Source organism: Euphorbia lathyris, chromosome 6 (genome assembly GCF_963576675.1).
Source record: "Euphorbia lathyris chromosome 6, ddEupLath1.1, whole genome shotgun sequence".
Taxonomy (NCBI): Eukaryota; Viridiplantae; Streptophyta; class Magnoliopsida; order Malpighiales; family Euphorbiaceae; genus Euphorbia; species Euphorbia lathyris.
Window position 1 is genome coordinate 73,489,544 of NC_088915.1, and position 23,436 is coordinate 73,512,979.

Consider the following 23,436-nt stretch of genomic DNA (forward strand, 5'->3'; position numbering starts at 1 on the left):
AATAATTAATTACCAGGTGCACAGACCTCCGATTTGCAGTCCGTTTCAGCCTGCGTTTCTGCCAGGCGGTGGCCAATACCCCAAGGAGATGACTCCGGACGATAGCCAAATTTTGCAGAACAGTGGCGCCAGTCAAAATACAGACAACAGTCAACAGAAAAATAGTTTTTATTCTGAAGTGTTCCGGACGAAAGGATAAGGAGATTCCTATCAACAACTCAAGTATAAGAGACAGTAGCTCCAGTCAAAAATGCAGACGACAGTGTCTTGAAATTCAGAATTGCTAGAGAGAGCCATTTTACCTGCGGTCGATTTAGAGACCAGGGTTGCTATTGAGAGCCATTTTACCCGCGGTCGATGACCAGGGTTGCTAGAGAGAGCCATTTTACCTACGGTCGATGACCGAGGTTGCTATTGAGAGCCATTTTACCTACGGTCGATGACCGAGGTTGCTATTGAGAGCCATTTTACCCGCGGTCGATGACCAGGGTTGCTATTGAGAGCCATTTTACCTACGGTCGATGACCGAGGTTGCTATTGAGAGCCATTTTACCCGCGGTCGATGACCAGGTTTGCTAGAGAGAGCCATTTTACCTACAGTCGATGACCGAGGTTGCTATTGAGAGCCATTTTACCTACGGTCGATGACCGAGGTTGCTATAGAGAGCCATTTTACCCACGATCGATGACCGAGGTTGCTAGAGAGAGCCATTTTACCCGCGGTCGATGACTAGGGTCGCTAGAAAGAGCCATTTACCTACGGTCGATTTAGACTAGGGTCCCCAGGAGAAGCATCCGCAGGCAGCCGATTCAAAGGCAAGGACGGGACAGACAAGGTGAAGATCGAAGACAAGGCAGGAGCGTGCGGCGCGGAGATCAGGTATTCCTCCTCCTACTCTATATGTGTCTTTTACTTTAATATATTTCCATTACATGTGCTGCGTTAGTGAAAAACGTTTTCAAAACACACACATCACTGCCAAGATAGAAAAGTAGGGGCAACTGTAGACACCGAGTCGGAGGACCTGTGATGAAAACCCACGACAAACGGCTAAAGCAGTTGATTCCATTAGTTAGGAAATTTAAAAATCAAAGGGAAACTCGGAGAGCCGGCATGTAATAGCCCCGGAAGTCGGGCGTTAGCCGATGAATGACCAATGTCGCTCCCGGCGATAATCATCGTTCTGTAAATAACGGCGCGCGACGCGTCGAATGCCCGCCCGACGGGCCGGGTGTCGAACGTCGCCCGTCGAACGATGGGCGTCGCTCGTCGAGCGTTGGGTGCAGCCCGAGGCACGTCGACGTCACCCGACATTCGATGGGCGGACGCCCCACGGCGTCGGGCGAACGCCTAATAACGTTTGGCAAATGCCCAACGTTTGTTGGGCGAACGCCCAACAACGTCTGGCGAACGCCCGACGAGGTTGGGCGAACGCCCAACGGCTGTTGGGCGCGCGCCCAACGTGGTTGGGCGCCCGCACCCAACAGCAGTTGGGCGTTCGCCCAACCAAAGTTGGTCGTTCGGCCAACAGAAGTTGGGCGTTCGCCCAACTGGTTTGGGCGTCCTCCCAATTCCCATCGGACGACGCCCAAATTTTTTTTGGATCCATGCCTATAAAAGGCACGGATCCCTAGACATTGAGGAGGGAGGGTTTTTTGGGAGCTTCTCACTGTAGACATTTTTAGAGAGAGAAAGTTAATTTTTTGGGAGAAAATATTTTTTTTTCCTAAAAAAATCCCAAATTTTCTAAACGTTAAATATTTTACCGAAACACTAAAACACCGAAAAATCATAATTCGTGGAATCAATCGACTTCAGCTGTCAATACCGATCTTGAGGTATTATCCGAGGACTAGACTGGTGTTATTTATTTATTTTATTTTATTTATTCTATTCATTTATTTATTTTTAAGAGATAGTTTTATTTATTTATTTAGTTATTTATTTATCACGTTTATTTACTTTTCCGTGTTTATTTAATTCTCGTCTCGTATTAAACAAATATTTTTGTTTTAAATAAAAACTCTTGTTTTGACATCCGAACACGAACCGTGACCCGATTTGAGGGTAGTTCGGGATCAAAACGTTGTAATTATAAATTTTAAAAATATTTCCAAATAACGTTTTGAAATAAAACATCGTTTTAGGAGTCTCCGTTATTGACTATGATCCAATTTTGGTAGTTCGGAGACCCAAAACGATAGAATAGATTAGATTTAAAGTGTTTGAATAAATCTGGAAAGTTAGGTGCTGTTTCTGTAATTTTTCCATATTCTGTCGCTAAAGGCTGTTTACCGACGGATTTTCCGTCGGTAAACCTGCTGGAACTTTAAAAAACCCATTTTTGAACATTTTTCTTACCTTTTTCGGGATTGATTCTTATATATGTACATATGTAACTATGTAATATGTTTATCAAAATTATTTTTGGGGTATATGACTATTAAATACTAATTATACATCTATTTATTCGTTATTTTGATACCATTTATACTAAATTAGATTTGGTAAAGTATATGTATATATATATGTATAGTTTTTTGGGGTTTTTGGGATAATCAATTAATAGATGATATTGGGAGGTATTAAACCTTGGTTTAGAGTTTATTAGGTAAAAACTATTTTGGATTAAAGGTTGTTTTTCTATGAACTTTGTTCATTGTTTTACATAATTTTAATTTGAATAAAAGTATATCATATCTAATAGTAATTTCATCATTATTTTCACTTATTAATATGTATTATTTTCTCTCTTTAGTTTTAATGGGTATTATTACTCATTTTTATGTATATATATATATTTCAAATGTATTTAGGGTGGGGTTGGGATTTAATTTGTTTATCCTTGTAATTCTGTTTAAGTAAGGAGTAAATTGAGTGGAAAAGGGAAAAATATACCACAAAAGAGATTTTAACTTGATTATTTAAACTAATGGTTTCTAGAGGTTCCTAATGTAATTAAAAGGTTTCTCCTTAATTCTTTATCGTTTTCAAACGATTTCTCAAATATCACGTTTTCAAACCTTAATTCGTTCCAACGACGGATTAAGCGAACATTGTAATTAAAATCGTTTCTGTTAATTGTAAATAATAGAGTTTTGAATCGTTTTCCCAACTAAACGGTTTTGTACAAAAATAACTGGACTTGTATGCTTAATCACGTTTTTTAAAGCTTCTTATCTCACGTTTTCAAAACGCTCGAGTCGTTCGAACGGCGATTCGAGTCGATATCATGTAAACTAACGGGGTTTTGTAACGTACCTAAATCGTTCCAACGACAATTAAGGTACGAACCATGTAAATAAACTCGTTTTTGGGGAATGAGATTAGCTTCGAGTTAGTGTATAGTTTAAAGCATAAAATCACACTGTGAATAAATCAATTCTTTCTTCTCCCTTTCTCTCCTATATACTTTAAATTTATGCAAAATGGGTGATTCTTTACTAAAATGGCTTTCAATAACATGCTCAAAACGGTTTTTCAAAGCGAGAAAGAAAAGGTTTCAAATGAATTTTAAACTTAAAGAAATATGCGATTAGTCCGTTATCGCCTAACACGCTAAGTAGGAGGCCGGTGGTTCATAACCGGGCGATGTCGGGGTGCCTAGTAGCCTTTCTCCAGAAAGGAGTTAGCCTTCTCGGCTCGTACCTAAGTTTCCCGAACCCTCACCGGTTTCCCGCAAGGGATCGGTGTTCATTTTCCATTCGTGGGTGGCGACTCTTCCATACTCTAGGCTCCAGTCCTGCCGAGCAGCTTGATTCCGCGATTGGTTGCTTTCGGCGCCAATCACAGCATCTGTCGTCAATGGTGTCCACCCCTCGGTCCGCCCGGACGAGGCCGCGACACCTACATCCGCATCTTATTTGAGATTGTCATTACTCTTGCAAAGTAATCTGTAATGCTCTCATCATTCTTCATTGAAAGGATCTCAAAATTCCTTCTCAGTAAGTTAAGAAGATACTTCTTCACCTTGTCATTTCCGCCAAACTTTCGCTTCATAGAGTCCCAAACGATTTTGGATGTTCGCCGATCCAAAATTTGTTCAAAGATGGAACGGTCAATGGCCTGAAAAAGATAACGCTTCACTTGATAATCCTTGGCTCTCGCATCTTCTAGCTGCGTTTTCTGGGTTTCAGTGAGCACTGTCCCTGATTTTGGCTCTGCAAAACCATTCTCCACTAAACTCCATAGTCCCTTTGCCCTTAGCAAGTTCTCCATAAGCTCACTCCAGTGATCATGGTGACGATCAAACTGAGGAATCCTCGTTAGAGTCTTGTCGTCACTCATTCTCTCAGTGTTTACTCACTCGGAAGCTGATGCTTCTTCTCTACAAGCCTAGTGAGGGCTCTGATACCAAATGTTGAGTATTTAGAAAGTACTGCAGAAAATACCTAATCAAATGGAGTTATCTTATTGAATGAAAAGTCGAGCTTTTATAAGCCAAATACAAAACAGAATAACAAGAAAATCTGCCCTGTAAACATTTGAAAAGCTAACAACCAGATCTACCAAACTAGATGAAAATACTCTAACAAACTAAGGACCAAGTCAACTATGAAACTACCAATAATTTTTTCTTTAGGACCGAACCAAATTGTACGATCAACTAGATTTAAATTTCAAGGAAAAATAAAATATTATAGATTCATATTTTGCTAAATTATCTCAAGTATGTATATCTATATATATTTCGCATATGTATTTGAGAAATTATTAATTTATAGAGGTAATAATACAATGTATTTATAAAGGGTTGTTTCAGAAAATTATTATCTTATTAATTTATTAAAATTGATTATTTTTTGAACTGGCCCAAATCTGGACAATAAGAAATTATTATTTTAAAGAGTTTATTAATTTATCGATATGTTTTACCCACTCATACATACTTTTTCTTTATACATATACAAAAAAATCTTTGTTTTATTAAAAATAGGAAAATGAGGTGTAGATGTATAAAGTTAATTTAATTGCAAGAAAGTTATCAATTAAATAATAGTTAATGGTTGGTGTTATATAATTCACCTATTCATTTAATAAAAAATTAATTAAGTTATACATTAAGTACCAAGAATATAAATAATAAAAATGAATATAAAATTTAATTAAATTATACATTAAGTACCAAGAATACAAATAATATAAACTAAATATAAACATCACTCATTTTAACGTAAAGTTACGCTGTTGGGATTTTAAAGAAAAAATATAAAAAATAAGAAAAAGAATGGCGCTAATGATTTTATTAAATCTATCACTGCCTTCCACAATAAAAAAGATACAAATTGTTAGCCTTTAAAAAGCTTATAATGCAAAATAAAAAAAAAGAGATTTTTAAAAAATAATAAAATCCTATATTTTAACCACTAGTTATCATATATTTTGCATTTGAAATACTGACGCTTCTACTTGTGCTAACAATTTTTTCTACTTTGACCATACTTCTAACAATGACTAGACTCAATAATTTTCAATTTGCTTTTGAAATTTTGGCATTTGAAATACTGAGGCTTCTCCTTATGCTAACAATTTTTTCATATTTTGGAAGCCATTGTTGAGTTTTCTATCAAATACTCACAAATTCCTAAAGATCGATGAAACTCTGATACCAATTGTTAGGATTTTTAAGAAAAATATAAAAGAAAAATAAGAAAAAAATGGTGCTTTGGATTTTATTGAATCTGTTAATGCTTTGCAGAATGGAAAAGATACACATTGATGACATTTTTAAAGGCTTACTTATAATGAAACAAAAAAAAAGATTTTAAAGGAAACAATAAAATCCTATATTTTAGTATGTCTTATCCCACTAACAAAATAAAGAACAAAGTAAACCTAACTTAGTAAATAAAACAACAACTTTAAATCAGAAAATTAAAATCTCAATAAACTCCACCGTGATTGTTTAGCTAAATTTGCCATAAGCGCGGTTAAGGAATATTGGTGGAGTTTCTACCAAGTTTTTTGTTATCAATCTTTTTTTAAAGGTTGTTCTCGTACGAACTGTTTCCATTTTATATTACTTTGGCGTTCTATATGTTTTTGTACCAACCTATTTTTGATAATTTAAGATTTCCCTTATCTAGTAAGTTACCCGTTTTTATTTAAAAATAATAAAAATTAAGTAATGATATCGTGTTTTATAAATTTGAATTTTTTTCTTAAAAGTATGATTTTTGATGTTCCATTCCTTTTCTATATAAAAAAACAGAATTGTACAAAAAAAAATATCATTCCAACACAAGATATTGAAATCTTCAAGTTAGTTATACATAAAATCCGCCTTTTTGGGTAGACTTCCCACAAAATCCTTTTAGGAAAATCTAATCAAATAAATATTGTGATTCATGCATTTAATCCTTTAATCCTTTAAATATTCAAAGTTGCCTTGTGATCAGAGTGGAGCCCCAGCCATCATACAACTCTCCCAAGATTTAATAATTGAAATTCTACCCCCAATTTCCTTTTTTCTTTGCCTTTAGAAGATAATATGGGAGTTAGCTTTCTTAGGCTAATGTCGGACTAACTTGTTGTGGTGTTTTGTTTTTTCATTCTTTTCCCTACCAAAAAAAATAGTTGAAATTCTACCATAGTTGCCGGTGTATGTACATGGTTTTGTTCCTGGAAGTAGTCACTTTACACATGGTAGTGTGCACTGTTATGCACATTAAACCAAATTGGATGGAAACCAGATATTGTGGCATTTGATATGAGAAAAGAGACCTTCTCCATAGTGCCTCAACCGATTTGTTTAATCAACTCAATGGATGAAGTTTCAACAAAATTGCATGTTTTAGAAGACTGCCTTTGCATTAGCTATTTCTTCGCAGCATGGCCGTCTGAGGCTGAATTTTATATGAGAAATAAGGATGAAGTTGATAAGTTTACTTGGACAAAGTTATACTCTGTTAAAGAACCCAATTTGCCCACTAATTGTAGCATCTTTTAGTTTGAAAATGTGAAGGTTTTGGGATATTCAAGAAGAGGAGATAAGATTCTGCTTCATTTTAATAGGGAGTATATTAAAAAGAAAGGCTTTGGAGCAGAGTTGAAAGTCTTGGATTACATGAATTGTTATTGGAATAGTCCAACTGTTTGTTTTGAAAGTCTTGTATTATTAGGTGGTGGAACATAGTTATTGGAATAGCCTTTCCAGATTATATTTTTTTTTTGTCTTGTCTTAGTAGAACATGGAAAGAGTGAAGTCTGCAGCTTTGTTGTGTTCATTTCATTAGAACTTTTGACAGGTGTACTAATGGATTACGACACTGGATGGATTTTGTGGTGCCTAAGATTCTATAGGATGAATTAGCGAATGTTCTGATTCTCGCATCAGCCTTTCATTCCGTGATGGGGACACTAGTTTGAAGCAGAGTTTTTTTGTTTTAGAAAAATGCACATGGCTTAATTAGTGAGATTGAACATATTTTATATAGTAATTGACTATTTAGTTCTTCATGTTATTGACTAGTTTGTTGATGTTTTCCATAAGAAGCCATCCATAGTTTAGAATCACTTGGATCTTAAACAATGGTGAATTATATATTGCCTGCTTGGTTGCTGAATTTATACTTTTCCTTATCATGGTTATGTTCTCTTCTCAATTCCCATTTTTTAGTTGAAGAATTTTTCAGCACTTAATGGAGTTGTACATGTACAATTTTTCAGGATTTGGACGTTTTGAATTGACTTTTCTTTCCTTTTTCATTTGAATGATGCACAAGGAATTAATTATGAACTTAACCTTGTGGATCGAAAACCTGGATTTCTTGATTATGCTAAAGGCGCTCTTATTGAAGATATTGAAAGTAAACATTGTTGTTCCTTGCTTCTACAGAAGATGTAACACTCTGGTCTAATACTATGTAGATATTGTCCGCTTTGGTCCAATTGGGTCTGAGGGTTTTAAAACACAAGTATTGGATTCAGTTCATTCCTGCCCCATCGTCATCCCTTAGAGCCGCTCCTTGCTCAGGCCTTCTACCCTGGGCCACCCACTCCGGACCGGGTCGCTACATATGATTATATGGAGTAATTGTTGTTCCAAAGTCCAAGTAATCATCATCAACATTGATAATTCTATGGAGTTCATAAATTCATGTGGAGTATGATGCTTCAATAATCTTGTTAGACATTTCTTTTTTCTTTTTAGACTTAAGTGTGGATAAATTGGAAGGGTTTAGTTTTCTTTAAGAATGTTTTTTTTGAAAACCATTTGGGAAATCTGAATAGATCCTGAATATATTCTTACAAGGTCATTATATATAATATATATATATATATATATATATATATATATATATATATATATATGAATAAAACATATGTGAATAAATGTGTACAAATCTAGAATATAGTCTTATCAGCTTGCAATGTTAAATAAATTAAAAGATATGTGAATAGATCTAGCTATCCCAAAAAAACCTTAGATGTGCTAATTTTCATTCATATGATGATTTTAACTGAAAAGAAGGTTCATTTTAACTTTATTAATTCATATTCTTACAAGGAAAAACAATGGTAATGAAATTGGAAGAAAATCCATGTCTAGATGTGAGTGCTTCAGTCATGTTCCAGGCACTCATGCAACTCAGAAGAAAAATAAGGATATTCAAGCAACGATTGCAGAATGTTGTCGGCGAATAAACTCCCATGTAACTTGAGGTTTAGAATGATAAATCTCTTATTATTGTTAACATGTTTGTTTTTCTTGTTAAATTTGCATTATTTAAACTCAAAAACTTGATGTTTTTATATTGGTTCATTGTGTTCTCAAGTTGCATGTTCAACTGCTATATTCAAATGCTATATAGCAATGATAAACTTCCATAGCTAATGACTTGTAGAAAAATGATTCATGCATATGTGTTGTTATGCTTAGGTATTTGATTTGTTACTATTACTAATGACTTCCATAGCTAATGACTTGTATACTATAATTTCTGTTGTTATTCTTAGGTATTTGATTTGTTACATGCATATGTGTTCCATGATCTTTAGAATTCATGGGAATTAATTCATGGGAATTAATATACAAACAATAGTTGCATACAAAATGGTGAATATATTCTTATAATACCAAATTGAGCAATAATATAATAGTTAAATACATGTGTTGAACTTTATATTCTCTTCAATGAATGTAGAAATGCACTTGTCAAAAGAATTACTCTTATTATTTGCAATTGTTCAACTAAAGATTTGAGAATAGCCTTTAGTTTAGTATGAACTATTTGAGAAGCTCTAATATATACATGTACATATACATAGACAAGTGCATGTCTAGATACATATATACATGTAATTTGCATCATCCATGTCACAACCTGAAATATTTTAGATATAGTGCTTCAAATTAAACTTTATATAGTGACAAATTAGTTAAAAATGATTATCTGCATGCAGGTCGCAACACAAACAGCAGTGGTTCCAGAGTTGCAATCATTTCCATAATCTGAAGTACATGTCCCATACAGCAGTTCAGCAATCCCAAAAATCACAAAATCTCTCTTCATAAAACCCTACAGCAGTTTCAGCAATTTAATCATCTCAATTCCAGCTACAAAGAAAGCCAAACCCAGAAGCTTTTGTCCCCAAAGTCCTCAGCGGAGAAGGAGAAAAAAGACCCAAATGAAGAAAATGGTCTAGACATGGAGAATCATTCATGGACTCAAACTCTGGAAGAGCTAACTATTTCAATTCAAGTTCCTCCTGCTACCAATGCTGAAGATGAACCTCAAAAGAGCCCCAAAAAGATCGTTCGCGCACAAAAAAAGAAGATAATGGGACAATTAGGAGAAGAAGCGGCGTTTCAGAATCTGTCTCAGAATGCAGAAACATCCTTGCTGTAGTTCAAGGCAATCTTCCTAGGACAGCAGAACATGGAGTGACTAACCCGAAAAGCGTTCAGGATTCCGAAACTGATTTTGCAAGACAGCAAGGGGACTCACTCATTGCTTGCCTTGGAAATATAGTGAGCATTCTTAACAAATTTCCTTGTACTGTAGTTGTTGGAAACTACTGGGAATATCACCTCCACATCCTTACTGTAAAGACAATGAGCAATAAAAAATTGAAATTATTAACACAATAACAATAAACAACACAACGACTTACTTATCGCCAAGAGCAAAGATCCCGTTTTTCTTTATAATTCCATCATCTAAAGACAAAGCTCCTTATGCATGGAAGAGCATGAAGCATATCAGTTTTGGTTTTATAGACTTGGAGGTGTGAAAAAAGGGTATAGAATAATGTCTCTCTAAGACCATGTCCATTTGCAGTTACACATGACAAATTTCCAGCCTCCATATTGATCATGTGTACTGCCAAAATTTTGGCTTTGGAAGAGCTATCTTCTTTTGTGGATCACTATGTATGAAACCTCCTGTATATGGCCTAATACAAAATATTATAGTCAAACATCTAGATATAAAAATGTAGTCTTGCCTGGAGTCTTCTGGAGAGGTAACTAGAAAACGGCCACTAATAGAAGATCCAAGGTCATGAAGGCCACCAACTCTATTTATCTTGCGTTCTTCGTAAATCTCTAAAGCCTTCACACTTTCAGAAGTGATTTTCAAAAGATTTATTGATAAAGGTTCCTTTAATTTTCAAACTACCAACTAAAAGTGATTTTCTCTTCAATAAGGACAACTTTAAGGACAACTTAAATGATAGACATAGATAAACATAAACACACATATAATCCTCTAATGCACAAATATTCATCTATAAATTCACACAAGTTGTCAAAACTCAGAAAAAAAGCGCTTCTTGAAATTAGAACTCAGATGTTCAAAATCTTAGAAAATACTCTCTCTTGATGAAAGAAAAACAGGTTGGAAAATCAGAGGATGATACAGAAAATACATTAATTAGGAGTAAAAGAGAACTGCCATATTGAAATAGTAATTTAGATCTTGAGAATTCCTGTTAAAACATAAAATCAAGAGAGAAAAAGTAGAAAGATTTACCAGAGAATTAGGGATTAATGTAGAAGATCATTTGTATGGGTTCATAACTATCAGGTGCAACAGGAGATGGATTGCATCCCATCAACAACAAAACAAGTTTCCATGGATCTTATCTCATCAGATTCAGATCCAGAGGACTTACATCGGGCTGGCCAGAAGGAGGAGTGAGTCATGGCACGGCAGAGAACACTCATCCCTCAAAAATCATAAAGTTTGAGAATTGCTTATGTGGGGTTACAAACACTTATTAATATTGAAAATCACTCTTGTCTCATTTAATTAACCTAATATTTTAAGAATTCTTGAATTGGTAATTTGGTAAGAGTATATCAAATTAGAAGAGTAACAAGTCATTTTGATATGTCAAACTTATAATATTTTAATTTTTTTTATAATTTTAATATATTTAGAACCAAATTCATTCTACATAGTTGTATAAGGGGCTTTCATACTATGTCTGTTTTAATTAAAAAAATATTTTAAGAATTTGAAAGCTTGAATTGGCAATTTGGTAAGAAGAGTGACACAACATTTTGAACTGTCAAACTTATAAAATTTAAATTTTTTATTTCACTAATTTTTGAATTCTATTTATTAATTACTAATTATTACTTTAATCTATTTAGAACCAAATTCACCACATGTAGTCCGTAAGTGGTAGTATTTATATTATGTCCTTGTGAATAAATTTTTATTAAACAATATTTTAAGAATTAAAAAAAAAACTAAATTTGAAGACTTTAACTTCTTTCAATACTTATTTATCCGAACGTTGGAAGTTTCATAAATTAACAAAATTTGATAAAGATTTGTTCACGATAGAATGAAACTTAAGTAAAAACGTTACTGAATTTTCTTAAACTTTATCATATAAATATATAGATTACAGGTAAGAATGACACCAACCATCAATATTCTATTTTCTTGTAAAAATATGATAAATCTAAATCATTATTTTTATATTAACAAAAATTGTGATTATTTCATTTCTAAATTCACTTAAATAGATGTTATTTTGGTGGTGAAGGCTTCACTGGAAAAATATAGTGGATTCCTCTAGCATGTAAGGGACGGGTGATCACGTTTATTATCCTCTTAGGGGCCAATTGTCTTGCTTCTTTTTCCTTTTCTTGCTTGCCTCCATCATCGTTTTCTGAAGAAGTCCAACTTATACCACTTTCCGCCATTTTCTCGAGCTCCACAGCTAGTTCACTACGAGAAAAACAAGTAATAATGACAAAAACTTAATGAGTGTATAATAAACCATCATTAAAAGCATTAGTATTTATAATTTTAATGATAGGAATATCTTTAGTGATCAAATATTGCATTTTTCAGTAACTTAAACAAATTCCGCTCATTATATCATTTCCAAAATTTATGGAGGCAAAGTTCCCACCAAAATAAAACAAAAATAAGTGATAATAAATAAAAAACAAATAAAACCCTAAAAGCACATCGTTTCTCTCTCCCTATCTCATAAAGAGAAAGCCCCTTTACACAGACTACTTTCGACTCTGCTTCCGCCTCCGCCTCCGCCTCCGCCTCCGCCTCTGCCTTTGCCTCTGCCTTTGCCTCCGCTTCAGCCTCGAATTCATCTTATACTAGCGGTATATTATTGGTATAAGGATCTCTGGTCCACCTTCTAGGGCGGTTCTCAGACTCGTTGCGGCTGAGAGATGAAGAAACTTGGTATGCTTTTCTAACACCCTTCTTTTCTTCTTCTGTTCCTCCTTAAGCATATTTTTACCTTTCCATTATCTTAGATTTCACCCTAATCATTATTTAGCAAGACATCACATTTTCTACTGATTGTAGATTCTATTGAAATTTGGGGATTTTATGGATGATATGTGATGATCCCTGAACAGAACATGAAATCCACCATCTATATCCGGGATGGATTTCCTTTTGAAATTGAGGATGCTGGTTGGGGCGTACCTCTTCCAGGGATGTCCTGAAGTGAGAGAATTCGTGTTTATGTTGATTCATTGCATGGAAATTGATAAGTTTCATCCACCAGCTCTATTTTTGTTTAGGCTTTTCTTCAGTAAAGCCGGCAATCCCCATTGTCTATATCATTCCATGAGGCTTGAAGTGGCTCTGTAAGTTCCTTCATCACAAAAAATTGTTGTCATTGAATTGTTTAATATGGAAGTCATATATGATTTGTGTGTCCTTGAGCCTTTTGTTTTTTATGACCCCTGAACAGAAATTGTAACCCACCGTCTTTGTCCTGGATAGATTTTCTTTTGAAATTGAGGATGCTGGTTGGGGCGTATCTCATTGAAGGATGTCCGGAAGTGAGAGAATTCATGTTTATGTTGATTCATTGCAAGGAAATTCATAAGTTTCATCCTTGAGCCTTTTCTTTTTTTATGATCCCTGAACACAAATTGAAACTCACTGTCTTTGTCCTGGATGGATTTCCTTTTGAAATTGAGGATGCTGGTTGGGGCGTATCTCTTCGAGGGATGTCCGGAAGTGAGAGAATTCGTGTTTATGTTGATTCATTGCAAGGAAATTCATAAGTGTCATCCACAAGCTTTATATTTGTTTAGGCTTTTCTTCAGTAAAGCTGGCCATCCCCATTGTCTATATCATTCCATGAGGCTTGAAGTGGCTTTATAAGTTCCTTCATCACAAACTTTTTTTGTCATTGAATTGTTTAATATGGAAGTCATAGATGATTTGTGTGTCCTTGAGCCTTTTGTTTTTTATGATCCCTGAACAGAACTTGTAACCCACCATCTTCGTCCTGGATAGATTTTCTTTTGAAATTGAGGATGCTGGTTGGGGGCATATCTCATTGAAGGATGTCCGGAAGTGAGAGAATTCGTGTTTATGTTGATTCATTGCAGGGAAATTCATAAGTTTTATCCACAAGCTTTATATTTGTTTAGGCTTTTCTTTAGTAAAGCCGGCCATGAGCATCTTATGTACTGCTTGAAGTGGCTTTATAAGTTTCTTCATCATAAAAAAATTGTTGTCGTTGCATTGTTTAATATGGAAGTCATATTTTATATGTGTGTCCTTGATCCTTTTGTTTTCAATGATCCCTGAACAGAAATTGAGACGCCTCCCTCTTATCCCGCCTGGATTTCCTTTTGAACTTTGGGATGGTGGTTGGAAGGTATATCTTCATAGGTTGTACCGAGATGAGAGGGTCTGTGTGCATCTTGTTCCAGGCTTGGGAAATTTCAATAATCCTCCACATATTGATATGACTGCCTCTGTTTTGAGAAGGGATAGTCTGCATCTGTAGTTCACAATGAGAGCTGAAGAAGGCAAGGGGATATCTATTTCCAGTGTTGGGGTCATGTATTAAAGCCATACTTAAATTTATAGTTTCAATCAGTGGCGGAGTCAGGAATTTAGATTTGGGGGGCTAATCTTAGCCGTGGGTTATGAGACCGTTTGGAGATGTTAATAAGTAATATTCATGAACATGTCGAAGGTTTACTCTAGTTTTCCAAATTTGGCATGTGAAACCATGTTCTAAGACATCATCCATAAATAATTGCTATTCTATAGCTTGCTGTCAATAAAAGAATGATTCGGACTGATGTTGAATAAGTTTAAAGGGGATGAAAGATCAAGACTGTTAGGTATGATGGAAGTTCTTTTACTTGGAGCTTGAATCCGCGTTTTCTTTTTTATCTTGATACTGCAGGTGGCAGATGGAACATTCTTGGAGGAACCAGGGTCTGGTGCAGTAGCCTTAATTGAGAACAAGAGAGTGTCTGTTGGAACACTAGATTGGGTCCAGAGGTATTTTACATATTCTCTTCTTGCACACATATGCATGTTCCATGTAACTGTATCTTAGAGGAATTCAAATTTGTTGGCAAACACCTGATTGCTCTTGCAACACCTAAGATTTCCTGTGCTGCTTTTGAAATGCCTAGCAACATAATATCATATTGTTCTACTTTATGCTTTATATAAGTCTTTGATTATCGTATTATTTCCCCTCTGACTTGTTGGACATGTCAGCTTTAGCTTTTGGGTCATATGGGTCATATGGTTGTTGGACATGTTAAATACCTATCAGCTTTAGCTTTTGGGTCATATGGTTGTTGGACATGTTAAATACCCCACATGCTTAATTGATGAGCTATATGGCTCCTATATATGTCAGACAATCTGTTGAGAATACTCAACTTAAGAAAAGATTAACAGAAAGAAAAGAGAAAAATAACAGATAGTTCTAATTACTCAAAGAAAGTCTCAACAGCCAATACACCAAAGAAAGGATTTCCAGGAAACCCTCCTCCCTCACTAAGCTAACGCTAGGAGCCAAAATAGAGAAATCTCATGATGAAATCTCAGTACACACACCCCTGTAAATAACTACCTGGAACATTCTCCAAGGCAGTAACTAACTATTGCCAGCTCACTACATTTTACCCTTTACTGCCCATAATACCCTTGGGTCTCCTAGAGTACACTTTCCACATTTTAGGCCCATCACTAGAATGAACCAAGGTAGAAGAATTAACTTGATGATTTGTATCATTACCCCCGCCATCTATAAGAGTCTTGTCCTCAAGACGAAGACCCGGAAATTGACTTTGAATTGACAATGCATCTTCCCACGTAGCCTCTTCAAGGGGCTTATTTTTCCATTGAATTAACCATTGCACCATTGAGTCACCCTCCTGCAAAACAGATCGTGTAGCCAGAATACCTTCCGGTGCACAGTGGTCTGAAATTTCTAGCTCTAACTCCTTTGGTAAAACACTTTCTACCTCATTGGAAAGCACTGCCTTCTTAAGAAGGGAGACATGAAAAACCGGATGAATTTTCGAAGAAGGAGGCAACTCCAATTTGTAGGCCACAGGGCCAATCTGCTCCACTATCTTGAAAGGGCCGAAATATTTCGCTGCCAGCTTCTGATTGATACGTTGAGCGACTGATATTTCACGGTATGGCTTAAGCTTCAAATAAACCCACTCTCCGACACCAAAACTCACATCTCTAAGCTTCTTGTCAGCTTGTTCTTTCATACGACTTTGAGCGCGATGTAAATGAGACTTTAATTGCTTTAGTGCCTCATCCCTATCTTTCAAGTCTTGACTCACTGCTTCCACCCGAATTTCCCCCGGAATATACTGCACGACGGAAGGAGGAGCTCGCCCATACACAATCTCAAAAGGAGACAGACCCGTAAACTCAGCCCACGGAATCCACAAAGACCAATTACGGGGCTGATCAATGGCGAAGCAACGAAGATATACTTCCAAACACCGATTGATAACTTCAGTTTGCCCATCGGATTCCGGGTGATACGAAGAACTCATATGCAATTGTGTCCCTTGAGATCGAAAAATTTCTTGCCAAAAGTGACTGAGGAATATAGGATCTCGATCACTTAAAATAGACTTGGGCAGCCCATGGAGACGAACCACCTCCCGAACAAAAGTATTGGCAATCATACGAGCCGAATAAGGATGCTTTAAAAGAATAAAGTGGCTGTACTTAGACAGCATGTCCACTACCACCAAAACAGCGTCAAATCCTCTCGACTTTGGCAAACCCAAGATAAAATCCATCGACACATGATCCCATATAACATCCGGAATCTCCAAGGGTTGTAAAAGACCACCTGGTGCCAAAGAACTAGCTTTACAACGTTGGCAAATATCACAAGATTGAACATAACGTTGGACCACTGCACTCATGCCTGGCCAATAAATGTTGGCTGCCAAACGACGATAGGTGCGATAATAACCCGAATGACCACCCAAAGCGGTCTTATGGAATTCATCCAATAACAGGGGAATGAATTTAGAAGTTTTGGGAATTACTAACCGCATTTTGTAATATAGGACTCCTTGACGTAATGAATATCCTGGATGACTGTTAGAATTTTGCTGTAAATCACGGACAAGAAGTTGTAACTGAGGATCTGCCTGTGCTTCCGCCACTAATTGAGCTCCTTGAACCCAAACTGGACTAGAGAGTAAAGCAGAAAACTCTCCATCTTCATCTCGACGTGATAAAGCATCTGCTGCCCGATTCTCCTTACCTGGTTTATAACATATGTCAAAATTATACCCCAGCAGCTTTGCAACCCAATTCTGCTGATCGGGAGTTGTGATGCGTTGATGGAGTAGATGACGCAAACTTTTCTGATCCGTATAGACCACAAAATGTGTACCTAATAAATATGAGCGCCAATGTTGCACTGCCAACACTAGAGCCATAATCTCCCTTTCGTAAGCGGATTTCATTAGATTACCAGGAGACAAGGCTTTACTAAAGAAGGCAATAGGATACTGATGTTGCATTAAGACAGCCCCAATTCCACGACCTGATGCATCACACTCCACAACAAACGGAATAGAAAAATCGGGGAAGGACAATACAGGAGCTGTCACCATAGCTTTCTTTAAATTTTCAAAAGCTTCTTGAGCTACAGAAGTCCAACTGAAAGAATTCTTCCGAGTGAGATCAGTCAATGGTTTAGCTATGCTACCGTAATTGCGGATGAATTTTCGATAATACCCCGTAAGACCAAGAAATCCCCTGACGCCCTTGACTTGTTTAGGGATAGGCCAATCCTAAACTGCTTGAATCTTTGTAGGATCCATGGACACTCCCCGTCCATCAATGATATGACCCAAATATTCCATCGAAGATTTGCCAATAACACAGTTCTTCTCGTTCACCCTAAAGTGATTGTCAGCCAGAATTTGTAATGCCACAGATAAATCTTGTAAGTGTTGGGACCAAGTTGGGCTGTAAATGAGAATGTCGTCAAAGAAAACCACAATGAACCGACGAAGGAAAGGCCGAAAAATATCATTCATCACTGCCTGAAAGGTCGCCGGAGCGTTTGTGAGCCCAAAAGGCATTACGAGATCATGTGTTCGAAAAGCTATCCGCTCGACACTCTCCGACTGCATACGAATCTGATTATACCCCGCCATCAAATCCAATTTAGAAAACCATTTAGCTCCTTTTAACTCATCAATTAGCTCATCCACCACCGGAATCGGATATTTGTCAGCAATTGTGGCCTTATTCAAGGCGCGATAATCAACACACATACGCCAAGATAGATCCTTCTTTTTAACCAAAATCACAGGACTGGAAAATGCACTTCTACTTGGTCGAATGAACTCCCCTAGATAACATATCAGTTACCTGCCTTTCAATCTCCTCCTTTTGTGCGTGAGGATAGCGATAAGGGCGGACACACAGGACCTTGCCCCGGAAGCAAATTAATGGCGTGATCATAAGTGCGAGATGGAGGCAGCCCTTTAGGTTCCTGGAAAATATCTTTGAAACTGGACAATAATTGTTGTAATTGTTCACCTTGCAAGGAATTGAGAGCGCAGTGGTGTGACTCGTGGTTCGCCTCATGCATAAGGACCTGAAACGTTGAAACATTGTGTTTTTGGCTGAGCCATCCTTTCAAGGACTCGTGACCCCCAACCCGAGATGAAACTCCATTCAATTGTACCATAGTGCCTTGGTAATTGAATTTCATATACTGAAGATCCCAATGGTGGGTGACTTCCCCTAACGTCTTCAGCCACTCAATTCCGAGAACCATATCCAAATTTCCCATGTCAAACAACAAAGCATCAACAGTGAACTCCAAGGTTCCCAAAGTCATCTGCAGGGAAACACATTTTTTATTTATCAACACCCGATGCCCATCACCAAGTTTGATGTTGATACCCGAAAATTGAGTAGAAGGAATTGCCAAAGCGTGAACTAATTTACGACTAACAAAATTATGTGTAGCCCCGCTATCAACCAACATAGTAATCGGAATATCTTTAATGGCACCCTCTAATTTCAGTGTTTTGATTCCCTGGGTAGGTTCCTCACTAGCACCCTGAAATTCTAACACCTGACATTCTCCTTCTTCTGTCAAACTTGAATCTGGTGGCAATTTTTCTTCTTCTTCCAAACACAAAATTTCTCCATCATCTGACACCAACTCATCCTCTCCCAACAAAATCACTCACAACTTCCCTTTTGGACATTTATGTGCAGGACCGTACTGTTGGCCACATCGGTAGCACAGCCCTTTACGGCGTCGTTCTTCCCACTCAGATTTGGTGAGGGATCACAATCCTCTGCTAGGGTTTGAATTTGCAGTTCGAAATCCCTTGAAATCTTCTACTCGTTTTTGCGTTTCTGGTTGATGGGAGACTGTGCGCATCGAAGAGGAATTATTTAGGGTTCGGATAGGAGATTGGGTCCCTCCTTTAAAATCAGCCCGTGGATACTGACCCGTTTTCCACTCGGGTCGGTGCGACCCAGAATATGAAGACTTAGCGTGCAACAATTCTTCCCTACGAAATCGCCCAGCCACCCCTTGTCGCTCCGATGGATTCAACATTTCCTCCACATCCTTAGCAAGATACATAGCCTCCAGACGCGTTGACGGACGATGAGGACGGACCCAGCGTTTCACCTCACTACTCAATCCTCCCAAAAAATAACCCAGAGATTGGGCTTCTGAGAGACGTGGTACCAACGACAATAGGTATTCAAATTCTTCAATGTAGTCATGAATGTCACTTGTTTGCTGCATCGTAGATAATTTCTCATAAGGATTTTGAATCTCTAAGCCACTGAAACGCTGTAGAAGTTCCCCGGTGAATTGAGCCCATGTCAAAGATTCGTAAACTTCCTTCACCACCGTGAACCAATGGTGAGCCACCCCGTCATACTAAGTTGAGCCAATCTGACTTGCATCTCTGCCGGTGTTCCGTGTATTTCGAAATATAATTCCGCCTTGGAAATCCATCCGCGTGGGTCATACCCATAAAATTCAGGAAGTTTAATTTTCTTGGCTGCTACATGAAACTCGTTGCCTCCTTGAGATTGAATGTGGGAGAAAGAAGAACCGAACGATGGACCGGTAGGCTTATGACCCATAGGAATTTCAAAACCCCCACCAGAGGAATTGTTAAGGATTCCTGATGAAGCTCTTTCTTCTCCTGTAGCTTGTTTGCCCTGTTGCTTTACCCAGGTTGTAATGAAGGTACGACATTCCTCTTGCTTTAGTTTATCTGCTTCCAACGATTGAATGGACTCTTTGATTGCCTTCACATCTATCTGTAACACTCCAATCTGCTCCTCATGAGAATCCAAACGTGACTGAGTTCTGGTTTCCATAGATGGAAGATCTATTCTTCCCATGAACAATCCGGCAGGTCGGACCAATGTTGAGAATACTCAACTTAAGAAAAGATTAACAGAAAGAGAAGAGAAAAATAACAGATAGTTCTAATTACTCAAAGAAAGTCTCAACAGCCAATACACCAAAGAAAGGATTTCCAGGAAACCCTCCTCCCTCACTAAGCTAACGCTACGAGCCAAAATAGAGAAATCTCATGATGAAATCTCAGTACACACACCCCCTGTAAATAACTACCTGGAACATTCTCCAAGGCAGTAACTAATTATTGCCAGCTCACTACATTTTACCCTTTACTGCCCATAATACCCTTGGGTCTCCTAGAGTACACTTTCCACATTTTAGGCCCATCACTAGAATGAACCAAGGTAGAAGAATTAACTTGATGATTTGTATCACAATCCTCCTCTTTTGAGGTTCTTTTGGGGTGAGTTAGGTCCTTGTTTGTATGGTATCAAAGCCTCTTAGACCAACTCAGTATGGGATAAGTGTCTATTTGGGAAAGCTATAGTAAAAGCTGCTCAGGCTGTCAATTTGCAAAGTCCAGAGGTACATTCAAAGCTTAAAGAATTTGACTGTCAATTTCATATTCATTTCTACTCAAATGTTAGACGTTCATGGCCCCTCAATCAGCATGTAGTTTGCATTATATTGTTGACTATGGAAAACTGGAACTGCTTTAGTTAGTTGTTTTGGTTTTTACTTAAAGGAATGAATTTTCAGCCTGCAACTTCCATTGTATTTATAAGAATCAGAAGATTGAATGGAAGCATGTGTATTGGGATCTGCAATGCTTCTAAATTTTAAATGGAAATAAAAAGATCATTATGTTTTTTAACACGATATTGAAAATTGTATTGGTAATGGTAGTGCACTGGTCTGTCTCTCATTTCTCCTGCTTACTATGTCAACTACGTTGTTAATAAGGTATCTTATTTGTTGCTATAAAAATTTGCCTGGGTTTGATTTCCTAGTGAATTAGTATAATATGATACTATAATTAAAAGAATGATAAAGAGCTACATGTATGAAATGAACCAGCCATATTTCTTAAAAAAATATTTTATGTTACTTTCTAGAAACGGCATGGTTGTTTTAAATGCGTTATTAGGTTAGGCTTGCAAGTTATGTAATCAGCTAATTCTGAATTGTTGGATGGATGCTGTATGAACAGGGTTGGAAGGCCTTCTTTGAGGAGCCAATTATGTTAATAGCTTTTGTGTTGCTAGGGAGGAATCTTGAACAAAGAGCTAAAATTAAAGCAACCGGTGACATGACAGGACTCCTAAGTATTTTACCGTCAAAAGCTCGTCTTTTGGTTCATAGTGATGCAACACATGCAGGCACCAGTGTTGAAGTTCCTAGTAGTAGTCTCTCTGTTAGAGACCAAATTGTCGTACTGCCTGGAGTAAGTAAAGGACTTTGGTTTCTTCCTATATAGCCTTTGTGCATCTTGCATTTATTCAGTTATCTGATTAACAAGCTTATTTTTTCCATAGATTCTCTCTTTTAATTCTAGCATCAATGCTAAATGTTTTATTTGTTACTACATTATTTTCCTCTTCCCAGTTTATCATGCATTGCTTCCTATGGTGAATTTTTTCAAGTTGAAGCTTGGCATGTGTATTGATTGTTCTCTTGATTTAGGACGGTGTCCCAGCAGATGGGATTGTTACAGGTGGTCGAAGCACCATTGATGAATCAAGTTTCACAGGGGAGCCGTTGCCAGTGACAAAACTACCCGGGGTATCTTCTCCAGTCACATACAACTAATTTTCACTCCACTCCATACCTTTCTGCAAATTTTCTAATCATGCTTGAATTATTCTTATGCTAGAGTCAAGTAGCAGCTGGAAGCATAAACCTTAATGGAACTCTAACAGTTGAAGTGCAGAGACCGGGTGGCGAGACTGACATCGGAGACATTGTTCGTTTGGTAGAAGAACCGCAAAGCAGAGAAGCTCCTGTGCAACGGCTAGCAGACAAGGTCTCTTTTCTCCATAGTTCTGATATTATTTTTCTGTTGTGACTATCAAAGTTTCTAGGGTGGTAGATTTTTTGTATCATTTTTTTGATTTTGCTAAGTTATTTCCACATTTCTATCTTCTAGTTGCTGTGATGCACAGGTACAATAATTGACATTATTTTACCTTAGGATCATTGATGCATAGTTGCATCATTTCTTTGCCTTTTCCTGAGATTAGGATGCTTTTCTCTTAGGCAGTGATAGGTTCCCAACCTGAACTGATATATCTAATTACATAGATTGTCACTGTCAATAAAAACAATTATTTTTTACTGGAGAGTATCTGAAACAGTTTGTTTTTTGAAGTATTTAATGGCTGTATAGATATTAATGTCTTTGATATTTTAGGTTTTTATGTATAGATTATTTGTGTTCATCTTGGCAGTGTCATTCAATTATGGGCTTGTTTTCTTAATATTTCCCTCTTTCATCTTTTTTTTACTGATTATTTTTCCATTTAAAGTCTCTGATTTGGTACCCAAAGTGCAAATGAACGAGAAGAGTGTTCACATGAAAACATGTTATTAGTAGTGATGTATTCATGGAATTTACCCTGCTCGGTTCTCCTAATCCATTTCACCATGGGAATCCCATTTCACTGGCTCTGCAGCTCTCTTGCAGCGTTTTGGTATGGCACTCAGTAATATCTAATTCTCTAGTCATCTGGTGATGTTGCTTCTGCAGAAAGCTGCTCAATGTTGAGATCTTGAAATTGAAATATTGTTGGTCACCTCATTATCCGATCTGTTTGACACTGATGAATACTGATGAATATCATTGCAGGTTATTGCTTGTCCATGTGCACTCGGACTAGCTACACCTACTGCAGTGCTGGTATATACTCTCCATGCTACCCCTTTCAGGATGGATAATTACAAAAATATTTAGAGATTTTGGTCGTTCATAGCCTTCATTTTCTTCCCATTTTCCTTCCCTCTTGTGTTTTTTAATTGTTTCTCTAAAACTTTTTTTGTGGAATGCATGATTTGTGTACATTGGCATTGATTTCTATAATAGGTAATTCTATGTCTCTGCTATAAGGGGTTTTTTACAGGGTCTCAAATCTTAAAACAAGAGATCACTCATGGCTATCAAGAGGTTTTTACAGGGTTTCAGATCTTGAAATAAGTGATTATCTCATGGCTATTTGTTTGCATACTGATTCAATTTTATCAATGTTTATATAATATAGTCATATATTTACTTCTTTTTTAACCGTATTTTGGAATTATTTAAGTTATTTTAATTTATTTGAGAGTTGAATTAC

The 23,436-nt window shown here is 36.9% G+C and overlaps 1 protein-coding gene across 6 annotated transcripts; it reads left to right on the forward strand.

Moving 5' to 3' along the window:
• Positions 1-12,437: 12,437 nt before the first annotated feature.
• On the forward strand, positions 12,438-23,209 carry LOC136232223 (copper-transporting ATPase PAA1, chloroplastic-like). 6 transcript variants are annotated; one of them, XM_066021261.1, is made up of 7 exons: positions 12,438-12,669; positions 12,849-13,082; positions 14,651-14,748; positions 21,318-21,551; positions 21,791-21,889; positions 21,981-22,130; positions 22,953-23,209. In XM_066021261.1, the coding sequence occupies exons 4-7, from the start codon at positions 21,348-21,350 to the stop codon at positions 23,055-23,057; spliced, it is 558 nt and encodes a 185-aa protein (XP_065877333.1). In that variant the 5' UTR covers positions 12,438-12,669; positions 12,849-13,082; positions 14,651-14,748; positions 21,318-21,347; the 3' UTR covers positions 23,058-23,209. The 6 variants fall into 6 exon arrangements, with proteins under 6 accessions (XP_065877333.1, XP_065877338.1, XP_065877335.1 ...); XM_066021266.1 differs by having other exon boundaries at positions 21,373-21,551; XM_066021263.1 differs by having other exon boundaries at positions 13,001-13,082.
• The last annotated feature ends 227 nt before the right edge of the window (positions 23,210-23,436 follow it).

What these genes read in the sequence shown, in the direction of transcription:
- LOC136232223 (XM_066021261.1), top strand. Translation starts at nt 21,348, where the DNA reads ATGTTAATAGCTTTTGTGTTGCTAGGGAGGAATCTTGAACAAAGAGCT. An exon ending in AAATTGTCGTACTGCCTGGA is followed by an intron (nt 21,552 to 21,790) that starts GTAAGTAAAGGA and finishes CTCTTGATTTAG; the next exon opens with GACGGTGTCCCAGCAGATGG. An exon ending in TGCAACGGCTAGCAGACAAG is followed by an intron (nt 22,131 to 22,952) that starts GTCTCTTTTCTC and finishes ATATCATTGCAG; the next exon opens with GTTATTGCTTGTCCATGTGC.